This window comes from Dromiciops gliroides, chromosome 1, assembly GCF_019393635.1.
Source record: "Dromiciops gliroides isolate mDroGli1 chromosome 1, mDroGli1.pri, whole genome shotgun sequence".
Lineage (NCBI taxonomy): Eukaryota > Metazoa > Chordata > Mammalia > Microbiotheria > Microbiotheriidae > Dromiciops > Dromiciops gliroides.
The window spans coordinates 155,769,967-155,782,523 of record NC_057861.1 but is presented as its reverse complement, the minus strand read 5'-3'; the positions used below and the strand labels follow the sequence as shown (position 1 = coordinate 155,782,523).

At 38.3% G+C, this 12,557-nt stretch overlaps 1 protein-coding gene across 1 annotated transcript in view; it reads right to left on the bottom strand.

The window, feature by feature from the left end:
* Positions 1-8,808, bottom strand: part of MMP16 (matrix metallopeptidase 16) — a 387,096-nt gene extending 378,288 nt beyond the window's left edge. Inside the window, exon 1 of the mRNA XM_043962815.1 lies at positions 8,250-8,808. Coding sequence (XP_043818750.1) covers positions 8,250-8,381 — 132 coding nt within the window. The 5' untranslated portion in view covers positions 8,382-8,808. The remainder of the gene's footprint in view (positions 1-8,249) is intronic.
* Positions 8,809-12,557: the final 3,749 nt, after the last annotated feature.

Genomic DNA, 12,557 nt, shown 5'->3' with positions numbered 1-12,557 from the left:
CAAGCTAGATGTTAAGGCATATGCATACATTCCACTGACATCACATCAGGTGCATGTGATTTTTGGACATGAAATAGAGTTAATAAAACTATTCAGCTTTAAAAACATGACTTGAATATGACTAAACAATTACAGCAAAAAAACCCATTTTACAAAAATGCAATTTATATTAGCCAGTCATCCACCCTAGGTATCTGAGCCTCAGTTTCTTTTTGTGAACCTATGTTTCCAAGAACCATCTCTAATGAATGCTTTAGTCTGTTGTGAAACCCATCTTTCACTCTTGTTCATTTACTTCCTACACTTTTGAATGTCCCATTTTCACCTCAAATAAAAGATTAATTGGTTTAAAATATGTGAAAAATACTTATAGCCACGTTATACATTTTAAATATTGTTTTCCATCCTAATTTATTTACATTTTGGAAAAAATAAATAAATGGTATATTTTATCTCCAAAAGCAAGCTCTTTTTACTCCTTTTAAGTGGGTTTTGTTTTACAGTTTTATGTCAAATTTTCTTAGCGTTTTTGTACTAAATGTGGTTCTGAAAGCCTGGTCAACTCTTTCCACAAAATAAAGTATAAATCTTAAGTATAACATCATATTTATATCAATATAGAACAATTAAAATTATACTCCTGAAGGAGAAAAATGCCAATTTCTGCTCTTTTAGGAAAAAAAATTCCAGAATGAACTCAATCAAGGCTGATTCCTCTAAAATGAGATTTCACTATACTAAATAATATGTCTAAAAGTTAACTGAATCCAGTTTTCAAATTAACCTTTTAAATTTAAAGCATGGCAATAACTAGCCAAAAGAACCAAAATTATGCCAAAGTTAAATTATTTAAGCTAAACCATTTCTGTTAAAGTAGAACTAAAAAAGCTTATACAGTCACCAAAAAATACAATTTTTGACCTGATTCTACACCTAAAAAGGACAGACTATTTAAGGCCACCCTGCAACATTACACTTACACTCACTCATGCCTGGAGCAAATAGATTTTTTTTTTTTGGCAAGCAAGTGTAACTTTTCTTCCTAGTTCATTTTCTAAGTGATCACTGGTGCCAAGTGGCCCAAAGTATTTCCATCCATGTTTTAAATGACATATACACCAATTTTGATTCAGTGCCTCTGGTTGGCTAAATATTTACTACATAGCATTTAATATCAAATTGTGTCCATCCTTAATTTAAGATAAGTAACTACTCCAAGCCATGGGAGACTTCAAGAAGCTCAACAACTCCCTCTATCATCTTTTTGCATACTACACCTAAATGAAGCAACTAGCCAAAGGTTAAGGAGTCAGATTAAAGCAGTAATAATCTTTTCCAACTGGCTATACCTTTTCTATATTCTAGGCTGTATCAGAGTGCTTCATTGATCCAAATGCATTGATTGATCCAAAATCTGGCAAACAGGGAGGAAAAGTTCTAAAAGAAAGATCGTCAGGACATGTTAAAGGAAAACTATACTACAAAATCATTATCCATATGATACAATGATTAAATTCAGAGTCCATAAACAAGTTTCCAAATGAAAGCAAAGAAAACCCAAGATCACCATATGATCAACATAGATTTTAATCTAGCACCCAATCCTGACTTCACTCAGATTGATTTATAAAGCAAAAACATTTTAGAGTATCACTGTTTCAAATAAAAAGAAGAAATAATTAGCCATATTGCACTCAATATGAGATGACTTTTTAATCTATAAAATATCTTGTCTGACCAAAAATAGACAATATATTAAATGGAACATTGAACTTTTTGTTTCTTGTTCATCTGATCTTTTGTGACTTAGATATCAGTTGTAAATGATGTATTTTTAAAAAATCATTAATTTATGTTTTTAAAAGTTTTTTTAAAACAAGGAAAGGAAATGCTTTTAACATTTATGCAATATGGTACCAGGTATTTGTTTGTTTGTTTGTTTTTTCCCTGCTTAGCAGAAGTCCAGGGTTATTTCCAAAACTGAAACACACTTCACCACTGTGGATAATAAATGGTAGACTTAGGCTGTGTAGCCTATCTTTTTTTTATGCTGTGTGAGCCTCATTCTCATTTCAGAAAGGGAAAAAATAGCTCTGGTTGTTCAAGGCTGTCCCTAATCCCACAGAGAAATGTCTAAGATACTGTCCTTCCAATTTGCTTTGCAGAAGTATATTGTAAAATCTTAAGAGGTAGAAAAGACTTTAGGGAGCAATGTTGAAACCCATCAATATATACATATGAGAAAAATGGGTCCCAATGAGTTTAAATATTTCCCCCAATATTTCATAGAAAATGGCAGAGCTTTGGGGCAGCTAGGTGGCGCAGTAGATAGAGCACCAGCCCTGGAGTCAGGAGGATCTGAGTTCAAATTCGACCTCGGACATTTGACACTTACTAGCTGTGTGACCCTGGGCAAGTCACTTAACCCCACCTGCCTCACCAAAAAAGAAAAAGAAAGAAAGAAAAAAAAAGAAAAGAAAATGGCAGAGCTGGGATATCATGTATTAGTGTTTTCCTGTTTCCATTATATCCCAATGTTACCAACAATTAAAAAAAAAATCTTTGTTAGTGTAAATAGCTCACTAGCCTTAACCATAACCTTATCCCTGAGCAGGGAAAAAGAGTTTGGAGGGGGAAAGGTTAGTAGTTTTGTTGTTTGTTTGTTTGTTTGGGGGTGTGGGGGTAGAGGTAATACAACATAAGCCTAGCTTTATTGAGATGTTAGGTGCTATTGTTATTCTTGACCTAGAGCACTGAGAAAAGGACTAGACTATGTACCAGTATAACCAGTAAAAATTGGCCACTGGAAGAAATAATCAGAAGACATTTTAATCTTCAATAATACTGATAAAATGAAATGAAATGGAAAGCAGAGTACATTGAAATGAAATCAGCCTTCTAAAAGAAAGTGTGACTGAACTTGACAAAATGTAAAAATTATATTCCTAAACCAAAGTCTCTGAACCTATGATGAACTGAGGCATAAATGAAGAATTTTAAATGGTAGGTGTGGGCAGGGAAGGTTCAGAAAATTATGACATCTCATTGAGGAATATAGAACTAAATATTTTTCATCTTACACTGAAGTTTTAATTTGGTGGATTAAAATAGGTCTTTTCCTTCCTAAATGAATTAAAATTGGTCATCAGTAAACAAGAACACTTCAGGTGACTGGGTCAGGGGGATGGGGTAGAAAAGTAAGTTAGTGACATATATTTGCATAAAGTAATTGCTTAATCCAACTTCAAAAGAAAGAATATTATAATTGAACTAGTGCATTAAAATCTATTATGTTGAAAAATGTATAGTAACTATCATAATAAAACAATCTGAACTCTAAGTCTGCCATTCCTGACCTCACTCTAGAGATATGAAACCAATTACTAAATTTAATCTCCCTCTAGGAGGCAGAATTACATTTTCTGCATACCTGGATAGAAGCCTTTGGCCTTTCTATTTGGATTTCCTTGGACAGGCCCTCCTAACCTATTCTGGTAAATCTACTTACAAACCAAGCCCGGGTAAATTACCCACCAAGTGAGGTTTGCCTTGGGTGGGGCAAGGAAGAGTTGGTTGACTCCAGGGCACATTTTCTAGTTTCCCTCTCCAATATTTAGAACTTGCCCATGGGTCTTTATCCCTGTGTAAATTGTGTGTAGGCATGATACCAGGCTGTCAGAACATGGATTTGTGAAGCAAAGAGGACTATCAGATATTAGAGCCAAGTAACTCTGATTTTGACTAAGTGAAAAATAACTAGGAGTTTCCCTAAAGAATCCTAGAGAGAGACATAAGGAATAATTTTCCTTATCTAAATGTGACTGAAATGGACTGGGTAGTAATCCTCTATTATGACCACCACTCCCCATATTTAAAGGGAAGAACAGCTATGATAATTATGCAAAATGTGAACAAGCTTCAAAACTGCTAGACCCTTCTGGTTATGTTTTCAGCCCTATATTATAAGCCATACTATCTTTACAAACTCACACCAGAGCCCGATGAGCATGCATGCAAAGCTAAGCTGCCCAAATCAACAATGACCTTTTAGATAGATTCAAATAAACCCACAAGGAGAGCCACAAATCTTAAAGTAGTTAAAGGAAATTGTTTACTCTCTTTGGGAATAACTGCCACAACCAAAATAAATGGCAATAGTTAAATTCCACAATATTTTATTATGGGAAATTCCCTTTAATGATGGAACATGACATTGTTATTATGATTTTCTCAAGATGTGCTGCCCAAGAAGATTAATCTTCTCACTACATTTTACTACATTTATCATTCAAAGTTTTACAATTTTAAATTTTCCCATAAAAACCCTACTTTAAAAAAATCGATATTACTATTAAGTATCGTTCTATTGTTCTGATAAATAAAAAAGAGGATTGTACCAAAACCTTTAACTCCTAAAGACTTTATATTTGATGATGATAATAGATAACTTTTATAAAGCATACATATATATACATATATACATACATATGTTTATACATATTACAAATATCATTTTATCCTAATAACAACCCAGAGAGGTGCTATTTTTATCCCCATTTTACAGGCAGGGAAACTGAGAAACAGGCAGAGGTTAAATTACTTGCTTAGGGTTACATAGTTAGTGTCTATGGTCAGTTCTGAACTTGTTTTGTGACTATAGACCAGCACTCTATCCATTGTGCCACTTAAATCACCTCTGAAAGACAGCAAGAGTCATTACTACCACATAACTATTTCCTATGATGTTTCAAAAGAAAAGGCATACTATTTCTTGAAAACCAATATATTTTGTCAATATGTAATCTGATTTTTTTTTAATTTTGCATATGCTTTGTATTTAATTATCTTTGTATATGTTATATCCCTTGCACTCAGCACCCTGCTTTGCATCTAACAGGAACTCAAATGTGGAATTGCTTATCTTAAGAGAACTAGGGAAGGAGCGAAAACCTTTTAGGGAAGTAGAGATTAGAGTATATCTCCTTACTCTTTGGCTACTTTTGATTAATGACTGTGTATGGGGCAATGTGAGGTCCAGTGAAATGTGTTAGAAGCTGAGGAACCTTTGAATTCCTCTTATCATGTCAAAACTCTTTGGGAAAAAGAAAAATTGTATTTAATTACTTTGCAGCTGACCAAAGAGTAACCAAAGATGCCAGCATCATCATCCAAATAGTTCTTTACTCTAAGTTCTCTGTTTCAACAAATTGAATGTCATTCCCTTCACTCACCCCAACTAGCAAATACCATGAAGATGTACTGTGTACCTTTCAGCACAAATGACAGTACCTAATGCCTTGATACACAGGATGCTCCTTGCTTCTCCATCAAGTCTATTTTTTCAAATTTGCTCTGTAACCACCTTTTATTTTTATTGCAGAGCATTTTCACCTCTGATATGTCTCCCAATTACAGAACAGACAAACTCCAAGGGACTTTCTACTTCCAAATAATGGCATTTCCCATGAAAAATGACAGTAAAGAGTTAAGTAGAAAGAAATGACACAACATAAATCTTCCTAATTCTTCATATTTGTTTATATAAAAGCCTGATATAAATATTTTTAAACATCAGGTATGACAAAATAAGTTCATTAATAAGTACATTCAATTGTTTTTTCATTAATATACATAAAGGTAAATTTCACTTTTTTATTGTATTTTTATTTTTTGGAGTTAGTAAGCAAATATCTTTATATTGTTACTAGGAAATATTTGATGACCTAAATATGGTACTGAAGTGCCTACTACTAGTTTGGTATCATTATGCTTCCTGTTAGGACTGTCCATGGAAATCATTTCTTTTTTTTAGCATGTCAAGCAAACATATAGTAGTCACAAATGAGAAATGCATTATTCTTACTTTATAAAAGAAGTTTTGGACATAAGACAAGTCATTAATGTTTATCATAAAAAAAATTTATCCATAATTAAATGTAGAAACATCATTTGAAGATTCATGGTCTTTACAATAATATTTATATTATATAGCTACCCCCATGATGAAATGAAAGACTGATCTACTTTGCACAAAAAAAAAAATGAAATAACAAAAATAATCAGGATCTTAAAGAAACATATTTCAGAAAGATGTCTGTGCATATTGCACAATAAGAAGATATTCTGCTCAAGTTTTTTAGTAGACTCCCATATTAGCAAAGAAGTTTTTGTAGGTGTGTCTTAGATAACATATGAATGTCCTTATATGATTTTGTATACTCAACAAAGTAGAAATTACTTAATAGGTACTGGAAAATTATGTTATTTTTAAATTTTTTTTTAATTTCCACCATGTGTCATTATCTAGCATATACTTCAAAGATAAATACTGTAATAAAAGTTCAATAATAAATCCCAAAGTGGTTTTTATAAGTAAAAGTCAGTTCATATCAGCTATTACAATAACTGGTTGAACTGACAATCTGAGTTTCATAGCCATTAGAAGAAAAACCCAATTGAGTAATCACCAAATTTCAACGTCATCCAACAATTATTGAAAGTAAGTGAAAAATCATATACAAATCACTTTTGACTCTCTCACTGCTGATAGTAATAAAATACAGTACACAACTTATTTTTACCTAAAATCCACTGCAATAATAGGCCCTTCTGTTTATAACATAATAAACAACAGATTTTCATTTTTATTCCTCTATGTTATGAACTACATTATAAACCATCTATCAATTTAAACATTATGTACAAAAGCCATCTGTGACATATGTTTTAGAAAGTACAAATCTGCTACCATGAAAGGCTGGACCTTCAGCCCACTTCCATCTGTCTGTTTGGCCAAGAAAAAAAAAAGAAAAAGAAAAAGTTTTTTTTTTCCTTTTCCTTAAAGGTCAAATATATTTTAGACTTCAAAATGTGGCTTGTCTTCCATAAAAATATATATATTTAATCTCTTCATCTTCTAACTTATCTCTCCATAATTCCATAATTCTCCTTAGTCTCCTAATGGCTAGTTTTTTTCTATACTAATCTTTATTTCTTATGTGGCACAGTAAGAACTATTTATAATCGCACAACTAATTATATGCAGTTCTATACATGTGAATGGTATATATTTTGGATAAGTGTGTACATAAATTAACATATTTTAAATTATTTTTTTCAAATATTGAGCAACAGGTACTGGCATTGCTTACAAGTACAATGTCTTTAGTAAAATGACAGTGATATTTTATCATATCAGCAACTGAAAACCACATTATTCATTTATGGGCAATCAAAATAATCACAAAGAGATGTATGATAGCATAAAAATCCAATCAAAAGGATGATACTTCATTAAGACCCTCCTATTGTCTCCATATTCAACATTTTTGTGCTTAATTAATGTCATCATCACTCAGGTGTCCATACAACTCCATTTACTTATGGTATATTATTGGTTTATTTATTGAGTTGATGGCAGGAAGAGTATTTTGGCACAGTCCTGTCAAGTCCTTATCTTCAAGTTCCCTTCCCTTTGTGCCTGACTGCTTCCAAAACTATCAAAGTTAAAGCAAATGACAGTTAAACCCTCTCAGCTTTACCAGAGTTCTAGTGAAAATGAAAACACCTTGGAACTACTAGACTGGGCCAAGTTGGTTTTGATGGTGGGGGCGGGGGCGTGGGGAGAAAAGACACTTCAAAAGAAAGAGATGGATTTCATGGCATCTGTTTAACCAGATCTAGTTACAGTGTATTAAGTTATGTTTAAATGAGAACAAGACTCTGTCTAGTCAAGTGTTTTATCACAAAGTCATGTTATTAAAGTATCAAGTATTCCCACAGTTTCCTTTTGAATTTTATTTAATCCCTTTTGCTAATGGTGGAGGAGGAGGGAGAAAATTCCTATAACAATAGCAAAAAAAAAAAATGCAATGCCAGGCAAACTCATTCTGCCATCCCTAGGCTTTCCTGTGCCTTGTTACCAAGCTCCCTTTATTATACCGCACGCTTGTTGTATCTAGGACTTTGCCTCTTCCCCATGTAAGCAGCATGTACCCGGTACAATTGAGTCTTTTGAGCGCTCAGCATCGTGCTTTGTGCTGCTGAGGATAACGGGATTCGTGGTCCTAAATGCATCCATCAAATACTGAAAATTCAGAAAGCTTTCTAGGCTGCAGGAAAGGAAACAATGTGTTTAGATCCTTGGCTGCTTTCAGCTACATGGCTCCTCGTTTTCCTGGAGCACATGAAATATTTGGGGGAGCAGCCTAGGCAAGGAGAAGAAAGCCCTACAGGAGCTGTACTCTTACCTCCACATTGAAATACTGCTCTGCTCCGCAGACTGTAGCCCATAAAATCCACAGAAAGGTTTGCAAGAAAAACACCCCGGAATGATGCACGAAATCCAACCGTCTTGCAGTGCTGAATGTGAGTAAGATCATAGTGAACTGTGCTTCAATGGATGGACGAGCTCCCCCTTCTCTTTCTCTCCTCTCCGTCCTTTTCTCTCACCCTCCCTCTCTAGTTCCAAAACGGTTCTCCTTTTTCAAAATATAAAAATTTTTAAAATAAAGTCCTGGGGCTGGGTGAAGAGCCCTGCAGGTTCACCCACAGCCGGCCGGCTGGGGCTGTGAAAGAAGACAGAGGAGGAAGGCGCACTTCACTCCCGATAGCCCGGGAGGAGCAGCGGCGGCAGGCGGGAGAAGGGTCAGCAGCTCGCGCACACCATCCTCACGAGTCCGTCCTTCCCTGGGAATGTGGCGCCCAAGTTCACCCGCTGCTCCTGCTGAGGTTTCCCTATTCGCAGCAGCAGCAGCCGCTGCCGCCGCCGCCGCCTCCGCCGCCTCCTGTCGGTGTGTCCTCCTCCTGCTGCTTCTCCTCCTCCTTCCCCTCCTTCTCCTCCCCCTCCTCCTCCTCCTCCCCCCCTCCTCCTCTTCCTCCTCCTCCTCCGGCTCCTCCACCTCCTCCTTCTCCTCCTCCTCCTCCTCTCCCTCCTCCTCCTCCTCCTCCTCCTGCTCCTCCACCTTCTCCTCCCCCTCCTGCTCCTGCGAGAAAGGCCTCTTTGCCACTGCCTGCTCCTTGCTCCCTAGCCTCTGCCTCTCTTTCTCTGCTCTCCTCTCTCCACTCCAGAATGTTCATCCGTAATCTACATAACTCCTCCTTCCACGGAGCACGGAGTCAGTCAGTCAGTCTCTCTCTCTCTCTCTCTCTCTCTCTCTCTCTCTCTCTCTCTCCCTCCCCCCCCCCTCTTTCCCTCTCCCTCTCTCCCTCTCTCTCTCCCTCTCTCCTCGCTTCTCCTGCACACACACACATATACATACATACACCAACACACATGCACACGCGCACGTCTTAAAGGAGACCGCCCTTAAAAGGCTGCACCGCTACTGTACCTCTCTTACTGTAAAGGAACAGGCGAGAATAGATTCAACAATCGCCCACCCCCATCGGGCGGGTCCCTTTGCCATCCTCCTCCTCATGTGGACCTTTTGCCCTTTTATCACGTTCATCCTCTCTCTGCACCCGGGAACAAGTGCTTCCCTCCCACGCCTTGCGCCCGTGGAGCTAAAGATGCCTTGGTGGCTGTGGGGGTGGTGATGGGGTGGGGGTCGAGGGAGACCTAGACTTTGTGCTAGAAAAAGCCCGTTGTCTCTGGTAATAGTCTATACTGGAAGCTTAGGGACTAGCGGAATTTGGGGCTCCGGTCTGGCGCCTGGGCAGCGCAGGTTTGGAGAACAGGAGGGAGCAACGTGGCTCGGAAACTTTGTTGGCTCCCTAAATATGGCCTTGAATTACCCTGCCCCACCCCCAAGAGGCGCAGGGAGAGGGAAGACCAGTGAGGAGGTCCTGGGGCACGATGTTAAGGGGTGTCAGACCAGGCTGGGGTGATGTGAGAAAGCAGGAACTATGGCAAAGACAGCTCACCTCCAAAGTCCCCACCCCATAGCCCCATAGCCGATCTCTCTCTCTCTCTCTCTCTCTCTCTCTCTCTCTCTCTCTCTCTCTCTCTCTCTCTCTCTCTCTCTCTCTCTCTCTCTCTCACACACACACACACACACACACACACACACACACACAGACACCCCAGGGAATCAGGGCAGCAGTGCTCGAGGAAGCAATTGGCAGGGGAGGGTATAGGGCTCTCGGGAGAGACAGGCAGGCAGCCTGAGAGAGAGGCAGGCGGCTGCAGGCTGAAGGGGAAGGCGATGAGCGCAGCCAGAGGAAAGGCAAACAGAGCAGCTGGTATTGGCGGGAGAAAGAGAGAGAGCGCAGACAGAGCGGGGGAGAAGCAGGCAGGCGTGAGGAGAGCTCCAGGCGAGAGGGGGAGGCGGCTGGCAGGAGGAGATGGAGTGAGGGCCCGAGAACTTTGGGGAAGATTGCCAAGGAAAATTGGTGGAGCAGTGAGAGGCAATGGACAGGGGTGGCAGCAACTACCAGCCTCTGGCAGGTGATAGGATGGCAGGAAGGGAAAAGAGGGAGGGGGGTTGGTATAAGGGCAGGTATCTTTTGGGGGAACAAAAGCTGAGAGCTTATTCTCTGCAGTGGCAGTGAAGGAAAGAGAACCAACAGGAGAAGGAAGTCTAAGGACAGTCAATATGAGACTGGGCATGGACTTAAGGCTATGAGACTATTAGACGACTTTTACTCTACAAGTGACTTTTACTCTACAAGAGCATGAACGGGGTAGAACTCAGGGGAAGACATTCAGACAACTGATAACAGTGAAAAACAAAAGGCAAAGGAATGTTTGTTGGGTAGCATGCAATTCTCATTTTTAAATGCTTCACTTAAGAATTGTGTTGGGTTGTTGTCACTTGTACCTTAATAGGAAAGAAGTTAGGTAGAACCACTATAGTTTTGTTTTCTCAAGCAGTAACCACAGGCAATAATATGGATATCTCATGTAATATGTGACCCAAGATAATTGTCTCCTACATATTGAGTCATAGTAAATGAGCATTTACTGAGTGCTTGTCTGTTCCCTTCTTTGTGTCTCGGCTGAAAGTTTCCCACACCTCTAACACCTCCCCCCACCTCTCTGATAATTGTAGCCCTTGCTCCCCTCCCCCCTTTCCAGGGTTTTCTATGCGGTTGCTGCCCACTTCTCCAAATCCACAGTGATTTCTTTTTTTTCAGGAGTTAGTATGAAAAGAATATTTGGATCATATAATACATATTAGAGAAAGTTGATTTGATATAGGTAAGGAGGAATCACTTGGGATAGGGCTTTGAATGATGAATTAAGGAATTAGGGAAGACCTGCCTCACCTCAACCACATACTGCTTGTGGGATCAGAAGTTGTCACAACCTCCCACAGCTCTTAGGCAACTCTCTAAGCCTATAAATTACAGAAAAGGTACTGACCTGCATTGGTAGTGGGTTTATTCTCATCTGAGAGTCCATTATTTCAAATGTAATAACAAGTCTAGTCCCAATCTCTATCTCCACAAGAAAAGTTAAAACACTCTCACCTAGAAGTAGGGGGAGAGAAATTAGATGAGAAAGATTATCCTGCAAGTTTTCCATAGGACTAAATGGAAGAGCTGGAGGAAGGGAGAAAGCAAATAGTCTGTGGCTTATATCCAAATATGAAGAGATAAAGGCCGGCACTAGGATTGTAGCTGTGGAAAAGAAGGAGCTTCCCATGCAATAGACATCAAACAGGCACAGCAGGCCTAATTGAGTGATTAGATATTTCTCATGATTGTCGGAACAGTCTTGTAGTTTTCTGATTTAGTCCTTAGTTTCAGTGTGTATTTGTTACAGGGTATGTTTATGTAGATTATACATGCATATCTACATATATAATGCAAAAAGTTAAAGATAAAACTATGAAAGACTTCATATGGAAATAGTCAATAAAATCATGTATAAACTTAAAAAAAGTGTCACAAATATAGAACCAGTAGAAACTTTAATGACCATCTAGTGAAAACTTTTTATTTTCTAAAAAAGAAATTGAGGGCGAAAGAAGGAAATGACTTGCCCAAATTAAAACACCCAGTTAGTTGTAGAGTCAGAATTCAAAGCTAGGTCGTCCAACTCTAAATCCAGCACCTTACTACCATACTGGGGGTTGAATGATAAAAGCAGACCTCAAAAATCCCTTCCATGTTTAGAATTGCATAACCAGTACTTTAGCCTATCTCTACTTAAAAAAAAAAAACCTTGAAAATCATAGAAATTTACAACCCCCTCCTCCTCTCATTCATACTTAGATTTGAACACAGACTTGAACAAGGCATTGCGCAATACTCAGTTTCCCACAACTAATTTTTGGTGTTATTTTGAGGATAATATTAGCACTGGCCAAGATTTTAGAATTCATTTAGTCTCACCTTTCTTTTCCAGATGAGGAAATTAAAGTTCAGAGAGGTTTAGTGATTTGCCCAGATCACATATTCATTCAGCCAAACGTTCTTGGCGATAAATCCAAGGATCATTCCACTAAACCACATTGCCTCTCTAATGAAATGAAATGATGGGTGTGAGAACACTTTGAAAAGAGATCAAAGTTGGTGTTGGTCTAGAACTGCAGAATATATACTTTCAGAAAGGCCAGTGTGTTGAACTGTTTTGGTTGATGCCCTACAAACAACTATTTCCCCCCTTAAAC